Source organism: Bufo gargarizans, chromosome 2 (genome assembly GCF_014858855.1).
Source record: "Bufo gargarizans isolate SCDJY-AF-19 chromosome 2, ASM1485885v1, whole genome shotgun sequence".
Classification (NCBI taxonomy): Eukaryota; Metazoa; Chordata; class Amphibia; order Anura; family Bufonidae; genus Bufo; species Bufo gargarizans.
Genome location: NC_058081.1, coordinates 239,934,108 through 239,956,159, shown reverse-complemented (window position 1 = coordinate 239,956,159; position 22,052 = coordinate 239,934,108). Strand labels below are relative to the sequence as shown.

General features: G+C 43.9%; 1 protein-coding gene across 3 annotated transcripts in view; it reads right to left on the bottom strand.

The window, feature by feature from the left end:
* The window catches only part of MAGI2 (membrane associated guanylate kinase, WW and PDZ domain containing 2), a 974,764-nt gene extending 957,587 nt beyond the window's left edge, over positions 1 to 17,177 (bottom strand). For all 3 annotated transcript variants that reach the window (XM_044280134.1, XM_044280136.1, XM_044280135.1), the window contains exon 1: positions 16,594 to 17,177. In XM_044280134.1, the coding sequence (XP_044136069.1) occupies positions 16,594 to 16,891 (298 nt within the window). In that variant the 5' untranslated portion in view covers positions 16,892 to 17,177. The remainder of the gene's footprint in view (positions 1 to 16,593) is intronic.
* Between the last annotated feature and the right edge of the window lie 4,875 nt (positions 17,178 to 22,052).

Below are 22,052 nucleotides of genomic sequence, written 5' to 3'. Positions count from 1 at the left end.
ATGTCTTCCCATATGAAAAGCAACAACTCCGAGAAGGATCACTTGTACTTTCTTGCATGATATCTTGTGTAGAATACAGTGCTGCTTGAAATACTTGCATCATCCCCTCTCTAATGCATACTGTAGTAACGTAGAAACAAAAGCTTGTCAGGCTGAAAAAAGATATATCAATAGGTAACCGAAATGCTGGCACTCTATGGAATTAAAGCAAATGGCATAGACAAAGTTAAAGCAGTTTTCCAAGACTTTTTTACTGATCGGTGGGGCCTAACATCCAGGACCCTCTCTGATAAGCTGTTTGAGAAGGCACCGTCTATTGTCCTGCTTCATCATGTTTTAATGTGACTGGAACAAAGAAATATATTTTTTAATACTATTATGTACTGGATTTGGTTTTGCGCAAAATATTACAGCAATCTGAAAAGTTTCTACAGGCAACATCTCTGCTTTCATGACCACTTTGTATAAAGATCTTTCGAGAGAGAGTTATCAAAATGAGTGCAGTTATATGTCTTAATGACGGAGACCCACAGAAGTCATACGGACCCGATACATCTCAGTGTAGTCGCTGCACAAGACGGCCAGTTGATACTTTCTGCGTCAGTCTCTTCAGGCTTTTAGTTGAGACTGAACAATAGCCTGTTAACGCGTGATCCAGAAGCAGCAGGTTTCCACCATATCATGTTCTCAGTATCGTATTCCTGATAAAGGCCAGAACTATTTTGGGAATGCTATTTGTATTGCTTTCTAAATAAATTATAAGTAGTTTATTGTTTCGCAGTATCTTTAAACTTTCTAAAATATTCTTTCTTAAGCAGCAAGTTGGGTCTCATGCACTGGGCACTCCTGTGTGCCAGGAGCCATGGGTCCGCAGTACACTTTAAAGGCCACCTGTCAGCAGATTTGTACCAATGACACTGGCTGACCTGTTACATGTGCGTTTGGCAGCTGAAGACATCTGTGTTGATCCCATGTTCATATGTGTCTGCATTGCTGAGAAAAATGATGTTTTAATATATGCAAATGAGCCTCTAGGAGCAATGGGGGTGTTACTATTACACCTAGAGGCTCAGCTCTCTCTGGAACTACTGTGCCCTCTGCACTTTGACAGGACCAGGTAATGAAAATGTTCACTCTGTGCATTTCAAGACAGAAACTCTCTGGTTGCTGCATTATTTTTTTTTCTAGTTGAATGTTGCAGACTTACAGTATTGAATGGGGCTAAACAAGCGAACATCTGCCATGGCTTCCAACGCATCTGGGTGGAGATCGCGCCAAGAAAAGACATGCTGTTTCTTGGGAAACGGTGACAGAACATAATCGGTGGCCACAAGAATTGAAGGGCAAGCTATCACTGAAATCAATGGGAGGTATTTACTGTATCTGCACCAAAAGCCTAATGGACCAAATGGTCCTAATAAAGTATTAGGTGACTCTGCCTAAACTACCAAATTATAGATAGGTGAAGTTCATGGCACTCAATATTTTGATGCTCAAAGGATTATTTTATTCATACACCACTAGCGGTCCAGTAGCATGTCACTACGCTACCACGCACAGGGCCATATGGCTGAAGAAGGTCTTTGACCAAAATATTCTAGAATATATGAGCATGATCTGATATTACAGTCTTATTCCAAATACGTAATGTGTATGAATAAAGTAATACTTTGAGCATCAAAATATTGAGTGCCGTGGACTTTACCGACAGTATCTACGATTTGGTCTTTTCTTTCCACTGGCACCACTAAGGAACAAAGTGTAGCTGTAATTTCTGGTCCTACTAAACAACCACATTAAATAGTATAAAATCCGAGCTTGAAAATCATATGCCTAAAAGAGGAAAAGTCTATACAATATGGGATGTTAATAAGCTAAGAGGATAATAAATATTCGGGATACTTATGATGTAGTTCATTGAAATAAATTATAAAGGGGTTGACCGAGTTGAAAAAAAGGCCCCTCCAGGCAAAAATGGCCATAAAATAATAAAATAACATATGTTTATTAATCACCACCGCTTTCAGGACAGCTGCTGTTGGCTGCAGTGATAACGTGTCTGTATGCCCTGGACATCGTGCAGGCATTCACTGGCCTCAGCGGTATATGACCCATAAGACAAATGATTGGCTGGCTGCAGTGGTCACATGGAATATATGAGCACATCACTGCTGAAGCCAAACAAGCAAAGCGCAGCGAGGAGGTTCTGACCTGCAACACTGCAACTGGCAGAGGAGAAATAGGTGAGTATATGTTCTTTTATTATTTTATGAAAATTCCTGCTTAGTGGGACCTTTTTTTTTTATAACTCAGGCAACCCTTATAAAAAAAATCCACTTTGGAGCTTTAAAGTGGGAACGATAATTTAATATAGAAATAGGTATTGGATACTTCAATAAGTAGAATAAAATTCAAGATAACAAATTATTTTATTTTTTTGGGGGGGTTAATTCCTCATTAGAGTACTGATTTTAGATCTTTCTGTCTTTCTAGATGTTTTCCCTGCCACATGTTTCATCTATAACAAGGTTCCTGATTGGATAAGTTGTCAGCAGTTGGTGGCATTCCAGCCTCTCCTGTCACAAATATCACCAAACAAGGGAGCTAGAATTGAGTTAATTACATGTGCCAAAGCAAATAGTTTTGACTGACACAATAAATAACGGGGTCGCCTGGTGAAGAAAAGAATACTGCAAGCAAAACGTATAAATTCTGCTGAGAGCGCCGATTTTCCTCTCAGTGGAATTTAATTTACCGATGTTCCTGATCACTTTCACATGGAATTGTAAGTCATTTCCCATGCACGCGCTGCTAATGAATTCTTCCATTGCCTGTTCACCGCATGCAGGCATGGTAACGACAACCATGTTAATAATATCATTAAACGAGATGTCACTATATACAGTATAACGGTAATAGCGAGTCACCGTAGTGTACACCATTATAATAATGATGTCATGTTTGCACCCTAGGGTGCACATACTGTATTTTTCCTCAATATAAAGCTACATGCACACGACCATTGTGTGTTTTGCCGTCCGCAAATCACTGATCCGCAAAACACGGATGGCATCCATGTGCGTTCCACAATTTGTGGAACGGCACGGACAGCCTTTAATATAACTGCCTATTCTTGTTTGCAAAATGCGGACAAGAATAGGACAGGTTATATTTTTTTTGCGGACCACGGAACGGAGCAACCGGTGCGGACAGCACACGGAGTGCTGTCTGCATCTTTTGCGGCCCCATTAAAGTGAACGGGTCCGTATCCGAGCCGCCAAAACTGCGGATCGGATGTGGACCAAAACAATGGCCGTATGCATGAGGCCTAATTTACACATTTTTAGAGGACTTCATCATTGCTATAGGGTAATGCGCACACATCCTTGATTTTTGCTAATCTGTGTGGCCGTTACGCAAATTACAGAGCAGGTCCTATACCTATCTGTATTGTGAACCGAAATACGGACACGGTCGCGTGCATGAGGTCATAATATTCTTTACAATTAGATGCTAATTGTTTACTACAAGGGGTAATGATAACCTCTTAGCCTCACGCATTCAGTGCTGAGTTTGTGCTTTAGAAGGGAACGTTTATCCCCCTCTTGAAAGAGAATGTAAGAGCCATATTTTTATAGCAGCCGGTACTGTAGTTTCCTATAAGTGCTTGGCGTTTAATGCAGAGCAGGCAGCGTGTAATTATATTTCAGCAGATTACTTGCTCTCATGCAGTTCTATGCAGTCCTCTTTCTAGCACATATTCCACTGCTGTCTTAAGGCCTAGGCTACATATGTGATTTTAGCTGAACTGTGATTCTGCTCAGAATTAGGGAACGTATCCTATTGCTCCAAATCTGAACATGAGCCCACATCATACTATTACATCCATAGACTTCGTGTACAGTATATTAATAAATGGCATGAGTGATAGCAGGAAATATTAGTCATACTACACTACCAGAAACTGCCCACGTAACTTCAGTTTATGTGCATGTAACGTAAAAATATCAATGGTGTATTATTGGAATGGAATGCTTTGTCTTTTTTTGCATCTGCAGCATTTTGCATTCAGAAGCATTACAAAGTTCTAAGGCTCCCTTTTTTAATATAGTTGAGGCAGTGGCATGCCTAGGTTGTTTGGCACCCGGGGTGGGTCCTTTCTCTGGCACCCCCTCCCCAATACTTTAAAAAAAATTGTACTCCCTCACAATAAAATTGCCCTCATTGTACAACCTTCAGAGTACTTTTGTACAGATGTGTCCCTATTGTGCCCCCTTCATAGTAATAATGCCCATTGTGCCCCATTCACAGGATTAATGTCATTGTGCCCCCTTAATAGTGGTAATGCCCCCTGTGCCCCGTCCATAGTAGAAATCCCCATTGTGCCCCTTTCACAGTAATAATGCCCACTGTGCCTCCTTCACAGTAATAAAGCCCTCTGTGCCCCCTCCATAGCAATAAAGCCCTCTGTGCCCCCTCTGTATAAAAAAACCCCAAAAAACACAGTAATTACTTACCTTGTCCCGTTCCTAAAGCTCACATACCTCTTTTCCCTGCAGGCACAGATCGCTCTGCAGCACTGTGTGGGAGGAGCTTATGCAGATTTCCAGACTGCAGGCTCCACCCACATAGGCCAGCATCGCGATGTGTGCCTGCAGGCTGAATGGTGGAGCAGGGAGAAGTCTTCCTGCTCAGGGGCGTAACTACCAAAGCGGCAGACCATGCGACTTCTATGCAGCCCAGGGCAAGAGGGGGCCCAGTCTCAGTTGGGATCATTTACTCTTCTACAGGGGGTAACTTGGTCAGGACTCTACCCTGTAAAGGAACAACTTTTAGTAAATGAAGAATTGGTAAAATAGCCCAAGGGTCAGTGAAAGGTGTTTAGGCGGAAACCCTTCTGTCCTGTGTGGGAGGCCTAGTTTGATCCTTGCTATGGTGGCCTTACTTCTCTATGTACGCCACTGTTCCTGCTTCACCATTCTGTGCACCGCCGGCCTGAAGGAGGGGAGGAGCGTGGGGAGCTGAGCGGTCAGTGAGTGACAGGACCGCAGCTCCCAGCGCTCCAGCAATGAGCGCTTCCACCTGTATTGATTGAAGTACTCATTGCTTCTGGCACCCCCCTGAGCAGGGCCGGTGCAAGGATTTTTGCCAACACAAGCGAAGCTACATTTTGGCGCCCCCCCCCCCCGCCCGGATGGCCCTGGCCCCGGCCCCATCCATGATCACAACATTACCCCCTATTGTGTCACATTTTACCCCCCCCATGGCACATCATTCCCCCCCCAGCCCCCGGCCGAGCCTTCCTGGTGGCCTGGCCCCATTCCCATGTCACATACAGTGACATACTCAGAGTACAGACATTTACATTGTCCCCCCAGCCCTCCCTCCATCATGTCACGGTCACACAAACTAGCGCCAGAGCAGAGGCGCTCAGGCTTAGCACGGCATCAATGATGTGTTTAAAAAAATTAATTACAAAACAACAATCATTAATATTGGGGGGGTGGCGGCAGGCAGGGTGTGTAATAAATCTTTTTAAACACATCATTGATGCCGTGCTAAGCCTGAGCGCCTCTGCTCTGGCGCTAGTCACTGTGTGCGCTAGCCTAGCCCTTTGCGCTTATGGGCACTCATCTCATCATTTTGAATTAATTTTAAATCAAATGATCTCATATTAATTATTATAAAATAACATTCAAAATTAAATTCGGACCTACCCTAACAAGTCCTGACCTGTCCTGACCACGTCTCCTGCTGCTGGCTGCCAGAGTGCATCTGACTCTGATCTGAATCATCTGATCTAATCATACTAGCGGGCGCGGCTGCCTGTGCCTGTCTGACTCAGACACAATCAGTCAGCTCGAGCCTCGCCTATGGTACCTGCGCTACCTACAGTGGCGACTCTAGGAACAATATATAGGGGGGGCACAAAGATACCACAGTCAAAAATGGGGGGGCAAAAACAAAATAAGTATATATAAATAAGATTACAAAATACGAGAGAATTGCGGTCTGCAGGGATACAGTTATAATAAAACAATTTACTTAGAAAAGAAGCTATTCAGTCGTCTGCTGTGCCGTCCTCTGCTTGCTTCCACGGATTCTTTCCCCTTCTTTCTGTCTCTCGTCAGTGCGCAGGCAAACTGTTATGGTGGATCTGTGGAAGACACACTGTTATGGGGGCATCTGTTGATTACATATTATGCCTCTCATATCAGCCCCCATGCCTCTCATTAGCCCCTATATCAGCCCTTATGCCTCATTGGCCCCCATTATTCCTCTTATTAGCCCCCATTATGCCTCTTATCACCCCCATATCAGCCCCCATGCCTCTCATTAGCCCCCATATCAGCCCCTATGCCTCATTAGCCCCCATGCCTCAATAGCCCCTATTATAAGCCATTATGCCTCATTAGCCCACATTTTGCCTCTTATTAGCCCCCATATGCCTAATTAGCCCCCATTATGCCTCTTATTAGCGCCCATTATGCCTCATTAGCCCCAATTATGCCTCATTAGCCCTCATATGCCTCTAATAGTCTAAGTAGCCCCCATTGTGTCTCTAATTAGCCCCCATTGTGTCTCTAATTAGCCCCCAATATGCCTCATTAGCCCCCATATGCCTCAATAGCCCCATATGCCTCCAATTAGCCCCCATATGCCTCCAATTAGCCCCCATATGCCTCCAATTTGCCCCATATGCCTCCAATTAGCCCCCATATGCCTCCAATTAGCCCCCAATATGCCTCATTAGCCCCCATATGCCTCAATAGACCCATATGCCTCCAATTAGCCCCCATATGCCTCCAATTAGCCCCCATATGCCTCCAATTAGTCCCCATATGCCTCCAATTAGCCCCCATATGCCTCATTAGCCCCATATGTCTCATTAGCCCCATATGCCTCATTAGCCCCCATATGCCTCTAATAGTCTAATTAGCCCCCATTGTGTCTCTAATTAGCCCCCATTGTGTCTCTAATTAGCCCCCAATATGCCTCATTAGCCCCCATATGCCTCAATAGCCCCATATGCCTCCAATTAGCCCCCATATGCCTCCAATTAGCCCCCAATATGCCTCATTAGCCCCCATATGCCTCAATAGCCCCATATGCCTCCAATTAGCCCCCATATGCCTCCAATTAGTCCCCATATGCCTCCAATTAGCCCCCATATGCCTCATTAGCCCCATATGCCTCATTAGCCCCCATATGCCTCCAATTAGCCCCATATGCCTCCAATTAGCCCCATATGCCTCCAATTAGCCCCCATATACCTCCAATTAACCCCCATATACCTCCAATTAACCCCCATATGCCTCCAATTAGCCCCCATATGAGCCATATGCCTCCAATTAGCCCCCATAATGCCTCCAATTAGCCCCATATGCCTCCAATTAGCCCCCATATGCCTCCAATTAGCCCCATATGCCTCCAATTAGCCCCCATATACCTCCAATTAACCCCCATATGCCTCCAATTAACCCCCATATGCCTTTTAATTAGCCCCCATATGAGCCATATGCCTCCAATTAGCCCCCATATGCCTCCAATTAGCCCCCATATGCCTCCAATTAACCCCCATATGCCTCCAATTAACCCCCATATGCCTCCAATTAACCCCCATATGCCACATTTTTTATAAAATAAAAAAAACACTTACCTCTCCTGCTCCTGGATGGACGCCACCTGCAATTTTCTCCCTCCTCAGTCGACTGTGCTCTAAACTGGCGCGCACAGCGTGAGGTCACAGAGCGCCCTCACGCTGTGCGCAGCCCTGCACAGCCGACAGCCGAGGACCAGGAAGTGGTAAGTACAGAGCGTTCACCACTTCCAGGTCCTTCGGTACTAATGAGCGCTTCCATAATGGAAGCGCTCATTAGTATTCACCTGGGGGAATCAGCGGGGGGGCACCTGGGGGAATCAGCTACCTGTCGCCGCAGCGCCGCTCTCACACCAGTCACGCCCCCTGTGCAGGTGACTTGAGGCAGCCTGAGCCGGCCGGCACACGCAGGTTGGGGGCGGGCGGGTTCACTGATGGCGGCGGCGCTGCAGCACAATTAAGTGCTAAAAAAAAAAAAAAAAAAAAAGCCATTCATTCATTCTTCCGCCCTGCGCAGGGCGCGCCCTAAGGCAGCCGCTTGGTCTGCCTTATGGTAGCACCGGCCCTGCCCCTGAGACCCGGCACCCAGGGCGGACAGCCTCCCCCCTTAGTACGCCACTGAGTTGAGGTATACCGTACTTATAATATTTTTCTTTTTTCTTGCCAGATACATTAAAGATATGCAACTGTAAAATATACCGTTGGATAAAGCTTAGTTCTCATGATGTTTGACGTATGGCATGGAAAATTCTTCTGACTTATATGCCTGACGTGCCTATTACCTAAACATTTGCTGAAAGAGTGTTTATTTGGCATAGACTGGGCTTACTTGCATCAATATAAGTCTGTTTCAGCTGTATTGAAATGCATAGTTGGCTACTTTTTTTTAATACAACTTTATAAAAAAAGAAGCATATGGGGAGGAACATATCATTCCCAACGCCAGCTTTCTGGCATTAAACGGGCATTTTTAAGCCACTCTTACAGGTTTATGTGTAAATAACAACTGGTCTACAGCTGAGGATTTCAGTTTGGCGCATGGACTGCAGGAGGAGGCGTTTTATTTATAATAAGGCTTGCACCTCGTCATAAATTCAATTCCTCCCCTGGCAATGCAGACACAACCAAGACTGACATGGTACACACCGGTCTTGTTAAATTGGGGCCATAGAGTACAATGTACATTTTTTGGGAATATATGTCCTCTATCAACAAGTGTCCCTCTCCCACGGAAACCAAGTTCATTCATGTATCCTATGAATGGCAAATCACTTGAATGGCTAGCATGTAATACTTCATTTTCCCTGCAGAAATCCCTACAGGGAACATGTAAGACCGTTTGTATCCTTTCCTAGTACATTGCTAGGATTTTTTTTAAGCCAGACCCATAGGCGTCGCTATAGGGGGGCCTATGATTCCCATTTAAAACACTGGCCGCCGCCGCTAGTACAGCGGCGATCTGTCTGTCAGTTTTTCCAAACTGAAAGTACTGCCCATGCTGTCCACCCGCTTCACTACGGGCTCCTCTGCTGTCGGCAGCCAAGTGAATCTTCCCCCTCCCACCTCAGCTGCTATTGGCTGGGAGGGAGAGGGCAGCACTGCCATTGGTTGCCTGTGTATTTCAGCCTAGCAGGGCCTGCAGAGGCAGAAAAGAATGCTGCTTGGGGATTTAACATTAGCAAACATCGTTGCACGCCCCTCTCCTTGTCACCACGCCTAGAGGAAGAAGGCACGAGGACAGAGTACATGCAACCCTGACTAGCGTGCTCCTGCGTTAAGTGCACCCCTGACTAGCGCACCTTGCGTTACAAGTACCCCTGACCAGAGCACCCTGAGTTACACGCACCCCTGACCGCCGTACTCTGCATTACAGAGTTTGGAGAAGTGAACAATAGAGGACAACATAGCTGATTTGAAAAACATTTTCAAATTCAGCTCCCTTTCCTATTCAGTTATGTTGTGCTAGATTGTTCCCTTCTCCAAACTCTTCACCCTTTTGTGAATAAGCCTGTGAGCATCTGTTCATTGGTCTTCTTCAGTGACTTGTTTAAAGAGGACCTTTCACCAAAAAAAAAAATTTAAACTAAGACTATAGCGTTACTTACATGCCCCCATGATTTCTTGAACGTTAATTCTTTTTTCATTCTGTGCCCCCGTTTGTCCGCTATGCCCCCCGGAATAATTCCCGCCGTCTATGCTAATGAGCCAGCCTCAAATGGGCTGGCTTTAAAAGTTCTCCCGGTCGTGCCTTCCATCTTCTCCCTGGCACGGAGCGCATCCAATCAGCGCGCTCCGCTCTTAGCCAGGGAGAAGACGCTCCAGTTCTCACGAGACTTCAGAGAACTGGAGCGATTTCGTCTATCACGACCGGGAGAACTTTTAAAGCCAGCCCATTTGAGGCTGGCTCATTAGCATAGACGGCGGGAATTATTCCGGGGGGCATAGCGGACAAACGGGGGCACAGAATGAAAAAAGAATTAACGTTCAAGAAATCATGGGGGCATGTAAGTAACGCTATAGTCTTAGTTTACATTTTTTTTTTAGGTGAAAGGTCCTCTTTAACATATGGGATTATTTACACAGCCCTGGTGTTTGCTGAAACTGCTTTAAACTATAAAGAAAAGTTTTCGAGAGTGTTTCTCTCTTTCTCAGGTCTGAAGCAATACCGAGGAAGAAAGGAAAACTCTTGAAATCTTGTCTTTCAAGTATTAGGTTAGTACAATAAAAAGGTATCCCTGCATACTGCAATACTCTCGTATTTTGTAATCTTATTTATATATATACTTATTTAGTTTTTTTCAGTAGTATGATTAAGTGGTGAAAATTATTAGTGCCCCCCCCCCCCCCATTTTTGACTGTGGTATCTTATGTTCCCACCCCTATATATTGTTCCTAGAGTTGCCACTGGCCAGACCCATCTTATTGCTGGGCCAGCAATCATAATTAGACAAGTTTAGCAGTTTAAGGACAGTGAAAAGTTGCAATCTGACTGCTGGGATCCTGAGAGCTGCTAACCAATGCCAATCCCCTTTATTCCCAGGATTGATGGGGGCTAGTTCTGAAAATAAAGCAATATGGGAAACTTGTAATAATATTATTTCTGTGCCCGCTTAAATACATATATCATTTGAGCCTGGTCAGTTTTTTTAGGCTGAGAGCTGGACGCAACTCAGTGTACAGATCTGGCAACCACAGACTGATGGCGCCGGACAGAAGAACGTGTTTTCCCATCTGGTGCTATGGTGCCGGATGCATGGGAACAAACCCCTAGAAAACTTTGGGACCCATTTTGGCTTTAGCTCCCCTTCGATGTTTTCTGCACCACAATGGAGGGGAACTGAGCCGGGTGGCAGAATATATGTGAAACGGGCCTTACAAGTATACATGTTTTACATTATGCTTAGCACTCACATCGGCATACAGGCTTTCGAGAAAAGACTAAGGAGGTTTGAATGTCAGTTATGCATCACTTGTAATTGTTTTGTGGTGAGAAGATTGCAGAATGTACATAAAACAGCATTTGGTTGTGGTTCCTCTCTTCTTGGTGTGTAGTGTACGGCAATAATATATTCTACATCATTAGTTTCTGCTTTATTTTTGCTTGATAATTTTAGCTTTATAATTACAGAGGCTGAGAAAAGATACATGTCCGTCAAGTTCATGCTCTATTTAAACCCCACTCATTCAACTAATAGCTATTACACCCAATTTTGCATCACAGATGTCAAAAGTAATACATTTCTCAAATAAATATACATTTCTGCTTTACTAAACATAGGTATAATCAAATCGAATAGCATCTAATCAAATGACAGTAAGAGATGTTACAAGCTCAGCCATATTGGCTGTAACATGAACTACACTTTTTACTCATCTACTGACCCTGTTAATGGAATAGTAACTCCCAGAGGGAGAGTGAAATCAGGGCAAAGGGAGACTTAGAGGCACGACGTGGGACAGGAAACTGAAAGTTGTAAAGAAGAGTATAACAACTATCCCAAAAAATAATTACTAGTTTTATATCCTGGTTCCTAACAGTCATTAGTCATAATATATGTACAATATCCTGTTATTGGTCATGGAATTTTACCTGATATCTGGTCTTATGTGTAGCCACTATATGGTGAAAAGTTAGGCGCACAGGCCCTCTGAATATTTAGGATCTTTGATTGCTGTTATATAATAGAAATATGATTTGTTGCATGGTTAGAACCATCTAAGACTGCTTTACTAAAGTTGCATCCTAGCACAGGCGCTATAGTCGGTGCAGATGTAGCCACCGATATTTTGAGAGGGTTAACAGGTTAATACAACAGAAAGATATTGCAGTAATACAAAAAATGGTGTTAAAGTGAACATCCTGGCACAGCTAATACATATAATGCTACTGAAGCCTATGCCGATGTGGAAAAGCTCTGACATAACAAGTTACTTATATATAAAGCGAGGACTAAGGGTCCTATTACACCTGCAGATTAAGCAGACCATTGGAAGTCTTTCTACCTGACAATCGCCTGCTCGTCAGCAGAGGAGACCACTGCCATAACATGCAGTGATCTCCTCCACAGTATGCCATTGCTTGTCCCCATACTGGTTAGTTGTTTCCTGGCAGCAGATTGTGATTAGGCTGCACAATCAGCCACCGACAAGCAAGGATTTTTAAGCCTGCAAAAAAATTCTGATTATCCGATTGGGCAATCAGCGGCAGTATTACACTGCCAGATCATCGCTATGAGCGTTCGTACAAACACTTGTTAGCGATAATCAGAACGATTATCTTCAGGTGTAACAGGGCCTTAAGTCAGCTACACTGGCAGAGATTATTTTACTGTTGAGTAAGGTATGTGCATGTATAGTGCCATATCACTAAGGTTCCTAACAAAACCAAGATGTTTATCTGTGGAGTCAAATAGAGCTCACGTGGGCCCTCAGTTCTGATGAAATAGGCAAAATGGTGCGTCACCAAGGACATGACTAGTAGGAAGAAGGACATAACTAGAGATGAGCGAATTTCTTAAAAAGTTCGATTTGGCTGATTCGCCGAATTTCACCCAAAAATTTGCTACATGACAAATTACTTTGTCACGAAACGCATTTTTGGGGAAGTAGCGGATGCAATGACAGGAAGCTGCAATAGCGCCGCCCCCGTCACTGTACCCCTCAGATGCCGAGTTCACACATGATCGTGGAAAATTAAGGGTACTTTCACACTTGCGTCACCGGAACTGCCTGCCGGCAAAATGTATGCAAACTAATGGCATTTGTCAGATGGATCCGTATCCGTTTTGGCGGAATGCTTCAATGTAAATGAATGCCGGATCCGGCATTCCATCAAGTGTTCAGTCTTTTTGGCCGGAGATAAAACTGCAGCATGCTGCGGTATTTTCTCCATCCTGAAATTGCAAAAAGACTGAACTGAAGACATCCTGATGCATCCTGAACGGATTGCTCTCCATTCAGAATGCATTAGGATAAAACTGATCAGTTTTTTTCCGGTATAGAGCCCCTAGGACAGAACTCTATGCCGGAAAAGAATAACGCTAGTGTGAAAGTACCCTAAGACTAAAAAATGTATTAAATCAAACTTACCGCCTCCATTTCCTCACTGCGGGCCAACAGCCTCTATCTTGCTTGAAGATATAAGCCAAAATCCTGTGCGGAATTACGTGCGGAATTACGTAATCACGCCAGCTGGCGTGGTTGTTGTATGACGTAATCTCGCGTCTCACGGGATTTCAGCCGAGATATTCAAGCAAGATGGAGGCTGGCAGCCCGTCGTGAGCAAATGTAGGAGGTAAGTTAAAATTTTTTTGTTTTTTATACTATTTCAGGTTAAATCGATTCTCTGAAACTAAGCACGAGAAAATTTGACGAGGCGAATCAAATTTATCCTGAAATTCGGATCGAATTCCACTTTCTGGGATTCGATTTGGTCATCTCTAGCCATAGCATTTGCTATGGGCCCAAAGGGTTGAGACAACCCAATCAGGGGCATGAACATTGTGCCTTTTTGTAGGGAATAACAATATTGCTTTTTTTTTTTGTTTGTTTGTTTTTGCTATAATGTGGGTTTTCATATATATGGTGCTATTACGTACCTATAATATATAGTGGGCTCAGCAAGCATGTTGGTACTTGCATCCCTGGATCCGATGAAAGCTGTAATGGCATCGGACGGGGTTAAAAGCAGAGTGTGCCTAGCGTGCATGCTGTGCCTGCGCTCCCTGGACTTTGTGTGGCTGTCATGGCCCATAACAGGTAGGAACTAGTGTTAGGGACCACTCATGAAGGCGACCTTGACGTGGTGAGTGGCTTATTACGCTTTGGCCAAAATGTACACCAATGCCTTATTCAACATCCAGCATAGAGGCAGGGCAGAGTGCTGGTTGCAGAGTGCCATTGCATTTGTGTTTTTGTGTTTTTGCGGTTGTATCTGTATTTCGCCATAGCAATGTGCACCTCCATAGGCTGTACCCCCCATATTCTTTTCTTTAGAATATTTTCTGCCTATGCTGCACTAGGTGGTAGGGGCACTTATTTTGCTATGAGGCCCTATGAATTATAGTTATGCCCCTCTGCATCGCATACAATTCCAAGTTCTGATATTCCTTTTGGTTGGGTGAATATAGTTGTCTGGCATTTGCGAATTTTACAGAAGCACTGAGAACGTACATTGCAAGGGCTTACAACTTGGTTTGCATCTACTTTTTATTAATAAAAAGAAGATGCAAACACACAGGGAGATGGTGAGCCATAAATAGATTAAAAAGATAGAAGTCTGAAGGCAAAGCTAATACTCCATATCTGTTCTCGGTCTGTCTCCTCTGAATTTCGGTTCAACATCAGAGAACTTTACAGATAAAATATACTCTCTTGAAAGCTTGGTAAGGCTTACAAAGGTATGTTTCGAGTGCAAGCATTTCTTAATTTCACACCAACACAAGAAATGTATGCAGTGTTACTTCCAAAGATGACTTCACGTCATTGGAGGAGCCTGGTAGAGATGTGAGCAGTGTCATGAGATCACTTCATTGTTACTGAGCTCTTGTAAATAACCTGACTGTTCTCATCCCTTCAGAGCTGTCATTAATCTGACACTCAGTAACCCTGATTAAATGTAAAGTACTAGGTCTTAGGTAAGGGCCATCATGCCATACACATCACCCGATCTTGCCCACAATGCCTCTTATTGCATGCTGCTACTAATAACTAATTGATAATTGAAGTCAACAGTAACTTATAAGACTTCTAGTAATAAACCTGCTGGTCTAATGTAGTTGTATACATTATACCATGTAACCTAGGCCATAAAGCAACACTCAAGTCACCACAAACAGATAGATTATAGAATAGTAGCAGGGGCGTAGCTATAGGGGGTGCAGAGGTAGCAGTCGCTACAGGGCCCAGGAGCCTGAGGGGGCCCAAAGACACTAGTATTATAGAAAGTGCATGCTGGCCAAGTTATAGCTCTGGCTGGAGGGAAAGGCTTGGGTCAAGAATTTGGCATGAGGGGGGTTGGGGGGGTGGTCTACTGTTTAAATTTTTGCCACAGGCATCATGAAGGCTATGTGCTTCCCTATCCACAAAACACTGAGGGAAGGGAGAGGGGGCCCAAGCTGAACCTTTAGACCAGGGCCCATGAGTCTTTAGCTACACTCCCTGAACAGTAGACTCTAGTGGACACCATGTCAAGAACTATCAGGTAGAACATATCCAAGATCTGAGCACCAAGTACCATAGCTCTAAGTCCCTAAATACCAGAACATGTATTGGTCTGAAGGGCACCATAAGAGAATTGATATGAGCATGCCCACTGTAATGTTTTTTTAGAAACTGGTATTACAATTTCACATGTTTAGATTCCCTCTGGTAAAATATTTTCTAACCTAGCCTGAAAATTCCTGCCACATTACCATACATATAACAACACCAGCACAAATACCAGTATCAGGTCCTCAAATACACTGAACCTCGTGTGGCCAGATGAAGGATTCGAGTAGGTTGTCCTCTTGTAAGGATTGTATAATCGTCGTGCCGCCTCTGTTTCCCTTGTGGAAGTTATTTAAAGCCTTGTGAGCGGAGATGTCACACAGGTGCTATGTGCTCCCACTCTCATTGATGCTACTGTACTAGCTTCACCTTCCTCCATGTATTCTGTTACCTAACGAAGCTTTCATTTACAGTCGTGTCTCTGGCTCCAGCTTGTATTCTGCCCAAGGTCTTTTTGTCAGCTTTCATGTCTCTCTCATATACACAATTCACAAGAAGATACATATACTGAAGGGTTCCAGAAAGACAGATCAGATGCATGTACAGATGTAGCAGGGTTAACACTCATGCTTGATGAGACATGTTATCTAAACAAAATGCAACTAAATGCGTTAAGCAATGGCTTTTGTTTCAAGATAACGCGATGACTGTAAGTGTTTACCCTGCTACATCTGTATGTATTGTACACATTATTCAGATATAATCACCCGGGATCATAAGTGCACATACATAATACATGCTAAGCCAGCAATCGGCACAGGCTTATGATCACATATGGTCCATGTAGCCATCTTCATAACCAACGTGCAGTGGTTCCATTTTATCCTGCGACACCACAGTCCATGCCCCGCCATCCCTCCCTCTGGTACACACACACACTGTGCCAGCAGCAAGAAATCCTCAAACTCCAACAAGTCATTAATATAGCTGCAAAAACAAAGTTACTCAGTCAACTACTGAATGTAACGCTGCATTGCAGGGCTGGGCTTATTCCTGGTGATCATTCCCATGTGAGATGCCTAAAGCATGCCATCCTGCAGGTGCCCAACTCATGCCCATGTTTACATTCTGCACACTCATGTCACCTAATGTCATCGCAGAACATGATGCCACTACAACAAAGCTACAAATCAGTGCGTGCTGCACAAAGCATATACAGGGGGTCTATGGCATGCACATAACACTGGCACAGCAGCATGTGTATAGGGAAGGAGCACTCCTACCTTGTTTTACACACTTGACTCTGATGGGGTCCTTGCAATGTTTGATGACAGCCAGTACATCCCTGATAGTGAGTCCAGCCACTGGGGTATCATTCACCTCCAACAATAGTTCCTCAGGTACCAGTTTGCCACTCTGATAAGACACCTTCCCAGGCTTTACCTCCCCAAGGTAAGGAAATTGGCCATTCTCAGCACCCCCTCTGATGTCAAAGCCAAGCTCCCCTTCCAGGCTTCTGTCAATCACACACTCATGGACTTTGTTGGTCCAGTGGTTTTTCTTCTTCAGGTTCTTGGACATGGCCCCTGGTTCTGTGGCGGAGAGGAAGAGGGGGTTCCTCGGTGGTTCCTGATGAATGGCCAGGCTTTGGGGATGGGGAGGCAGCAGCAGCAGGAATGAGAAGGAGGAGAAGTAGTGTAGCCTCTTGCTCCAGCTCTTTGTGGGTATACACTATATGTATGCATGCATGTGTGAGTGTCACTAGCTGTTATCCATGCTGGCAGCTGGCACAGTGAGTGTGTGTAAGCGTGTGTGTGTGTACTAGTTGTACAGTAATAACTGGCAGAGGGGCAGAGGGAGGGGAAGGATGGAGAGCAGCAAGGGGAGGAGGAGGAGGAGGGATGGGAGCTGTCTGCTCTCCTCTCTTTATAACCCGGTAGTGAAGAGTGAGAGAGAGGCTGTGTGTGTTTGCCAGGCAACCAGAGAGGAGGAGGCAGCAGCAGCACAGGCTCTGCACTTACTGTGCCCGCATTCTGCACTCTGCAATGTACAGCACTAGTTAGCTGATCTAGCTGCAGGATATAGCCTGCTGTGTACAGTGGAACAGCTCTGATTCCTAGTGAACTATGGGACCTATTAGAATGTAGCCTATTATATACAGTGGAACAGCACTGATTCCTAGTGAACTATGGGACCTATTAGAATGTAGCCTATTATACAGTGGAACAGCTCTGATTCCTAGTGAACTATGGGACCTATTCGAATATAGCCTGCTATATACAGTGTAGCATGACTGATTCCTAGTGATCTATGGGACCTATTAGAATATAGCCTGCTATATACAGTGTAGCATGACTGATTCCTAGTGATCTATGGGACCTATTAGAATATAGCCTGCTATATACAGTGTAGCATGACTGATTCCTAGTGATCTATGGGACCTATTAGAATGCAGCCTGCTATACACAATAGTTCTAGCTCCTATGGCAGTAAAGGACCCATTCCTCTGCATACTAGAGTATAGCCTGCTATATACAGTGTAACAGGACTGATTCCTAGTGATCTATAGGACCTATTAGAATGTAGCATATTATACAGTGTAACAGCTCTGATTCCTAGTGAACTATGGGACCTGTTAGAATGTAGCCTGCTATACACAATAGTTCTAGATCCTATGGCAGTAAAGGACCCATTCCTCTGCATACTAGAGTATAGCCTGCTATATACAGTGTAACAGGACTGATTCCTAGTGATCTATAGGACCTATTAGAATGTAGCCTGCTATACACAATAGTTCTAGCTCCTATGGCAGTAAAGGACCCATTCCTCTGCATACTAGAGTATAGCCTGCTGTATACAGTGTAACAGCACTGATTCCTAGTGATCTATAGGACCTATTAGAATGTAGCCTGCTATACACAATAGTTCTAGCTCCTATGGCAGTAAAGGACCCATTCCTCTGCATACTAGAGTATAGCCTGCTGTATACAGTGTAACAGCACTGATTCCTAGTGATCTATAGGACCTATTAGAATGTAGCCTGCTATACACAATAGTTCTAGCTCCTATGGCAGTAAAGGACCCATTCCTCTGCATACTAGAGTATAGCCTGCTATATACAGTGGAACATCACTGATTCCTAGTGTACTATGGGACCTATTAGAATGTAGCCTATTATATACAGTGGAACAGCACTGATTCCTAGGGAACTATGGGACCTATTAGAATGTAGCCTGCTATATACAGTGTAACAGGACTGATTCCTAGTGAACTATGGGACCTATTACAATGTAGCCTGTTATACACAATAGTTCTAGCTCCTATGGCAGTAAAGGACCCATTCCTCTGCATACTAGAGTATAGCCTGCTATATACAGTGGAACATCACTGATTCCTAGTGTACTATGGGACCTATTAGAATGTAGCCTGCTATACACAATAGTTCTAGCTCCTATGGCAGTAAAGGACCCATTCCTCTGCATACTAGAGTATAGCCTGCTATATACAGTGGAACATCACTGATTCCTAGTGTACTATGGGACCTATTAGAATGTAGCCTATTATATACAGTGGAACAGCACTGATTCCTAGGGAACTATGGGACCTATTAGAATGTAGCCTGCTATATACAGTGTAACAGGACTGATTCCTAGTGAACTATGGGACCTATTACAATGTAGCCTGTTATACACAATAGTTCTAGCTCATATGGCAGTAAAGGACCCATTCCTCTGCATACTAGAGTATAGCCTGCTATATACAGTGTAACAGGACTGATTCCTAGTGAACTATGGGACCTATTAGAATGTAGCCTGAGCCCTGCTATATACAGTGTAACAGGACTGATTCCTAGTGAACTATGGGACCTATTAGAATGTAGCATATTATACAGTGTAACAGCTCTGATTCCTAGTGAACTATGGGACCTATTAGAATGTAGCCTGCTATACACAATAGTTATAGATCCTATGGCAGTAAAGGACCCATTCCTCTGCATACTAGAGTATAGCCTGCTATATACAGTGTAACAGCACTGATTCCTAGTGAACTATGGGACCTGTTAGAATATAGCCTGCTATATACAGTGTAACAGGACTGATTCCTAGTGAACTATGGGACCTGTTAGAATGTAGCCTGCTATACACAATAGTTCTAGATCCTATGGCAGTAAAGGACCCATTCCTATGCATATTAGAATATAGCCTGCTATATACAGTGTAACAGCACTGATTCCTAGTGAACTATGGGACCTATTAGAATGTAGCCTGCTATACACAATAGTTCTAGATCCTATGGCAGTAAAGGACCCATTCCTATGCATATTAGAATATAGCCTGCTATATACAGTGTAACAGGACTGATTCCTAGTGAACTATGGGACCTGTTAGAATGTAGCCTGCTATACACAATAGTTCTAGATCCTATGGCAGTAAAGGACCCATTCCTCTGCATACTAGAGTATAGCCTGCTATATACAGTGTAACAGCACTGATTCCTAGTGAACTATGGGACCTGTTAGAATGTAGCCTGCTATACACAATAGTTATAGATCCTATGGCAGTAAAGGACCCATTCCTATGCATATTAGAATATAGCCTGCTGTATACAGTGTAACAGCACTGATTCCTAGTGAACTATGGGACCTGTTAGAATGTAGCCTGCTATACACAATAGTTATAGATCCTATGGCAGTAAAGGACCCATTCCTCTGCATATTAGAATATAGCCTGCTATATACAGTGTAACAGGACTGATTCCTAGTGAACTATGGGACCTGTTAGAATGTAGCCTGCTATACACAATAGTTCTAGATCCTATGGCAGTAAAGGACCCATTCCTATGCATATTAGAATATAGCCTGCTGTATACAGTGTAACAGCACTGATTCCTAGTGAACTATGGGACCTGTTAGAATGTAGCCTGCTATACACAATAGTTATAGATCCTATGGCAGTAAAGGACCCATTCCTCTGCATATTAGAATATAGCCTGCTATATACAGTGTAACAGGACTGATTCCTAGTGAACTATGGGACCTGTTAGAATGTAGCCTGCTATACACAATAGTTCTAGATCCTATGGCAGTAAAGGACCCATTCCTCTGCATATTAGAATATAGCCTGCTATATACAGTGTAACAGCACTGATTCCTAGTGAAAGAAGGAACTTATTATATACATCAATGCTAGATCTTAGGGCACTAAAGTGTCCGCTCTATCTGTGTAATATACAGCATAACAGGTCTGATTCCAAGTGAACTAAGGGACCAGGCCTCGCTGTATATTAGTACATGGCTTATAATAGATAACAATTCTTGTTTCTCGTGCACTAAAGGACCCATTCCTCTGCATACTATGATGTAACCTGCTATATACTGTATATAATAGGGATAGATCCTAGAGCACCAAAGGACCCGCTCCCTCTGCACACGAGGAGAATTGATGCTGGAGTGGTCACTCCAAATATTGATTTGCATTTCTCTTCTTCATTCACTTTTCTTTTTGTTAATTGATAAAAATAAACTATTAACACTTCTATTTTTGAGAGAAGTATTTTTTTCTTTCGCAGCATATTCCCCACACCTGCCTAAAACTTTTCCACAGTGCAGTATAACAGTGCTAGTTGCTAATGCACTAAAGGACCTGAATATACTATCCCACCAAATGCACAAAGGTCACACTGCTTTTTCTCTTTGTGGGACTCTAGAAGTTACTGTGTCATGTGCAGTTGCTAAGAGGTTACCATTGACCCTGTTAGGACACGTCCACACTGGATGTAAAACCCTTCCAACACGTCCAACGCAAATTTAGAGCTATATGATGATTTTTCCATGGATTTGTATGTGAAATTCATGATCTGCAGCATAAATTGGCATGCTGTTGATTTAAAGGGCATCTGTCAGCAGATTTGTACTTATGAAACTGGCTGACCTGTTGCATGTGTGAATGGCAGCTGAAGGTGTTGGGGTCGCCTTAATCAAGACCCCTATCAAGTAACTTGGCGTTCTTCCCCGAAGGTCCTGGCTTCTCTTCACACACATAAAGTAAGGCAAAGTGCAAACATGGCTGTGCAGATACAAAATGGATTCCTGACCCTAACAAAGGCATCTGTGTTGGTCCCATGCTCATGTGTGCCCGCAGGGGTGTAGCTAAAGGTTCATAGGCCCTGGTGCAAGAATTGAGCTTAGGCCTCTCCTCTCTCAGTGCTTTGTGACAAAGGGCAAGGGAGCACCTAGCCTTTCTTTTGCCTGAGGTAAAAATGGAAACAGCACTCCCCCATGCCAAATTCTCAACCTAACCCATTCCCTCCAGCCCCACTGTTAAAGACCTTCTTGGAAAACATTGCACATGGCACTACAAAACATACAGAGTAATAAAGTGCCACATACCTCTTACATCTAGTCACATCTCCTCTGACGTAGACATTCTATTTCCTCATCTTCTCCATTCGGACCAGACCACTATGATGATTTCTTTCAGCCATCTCTTGTCTCTGCAAAGTTGGACAAACAGACATCTTAGTTTCCTACTTTTCCATCATCCTCCCTCTCTAATACTGTGCACACTGTGCTCCCCAATACTGTACTGCAAATACAGATAATCTTCCATTCCTCAAGTGAATGGGTCCGCATCCGTGATGTGGTGCACAGGACACAGTACAGGCACCGGCCCACAATGATCATGTGCATGAGGCCTTAGCCTGTGTTCTCAGAGGGAGACGGTAACCAGTAAACCTTTAAATA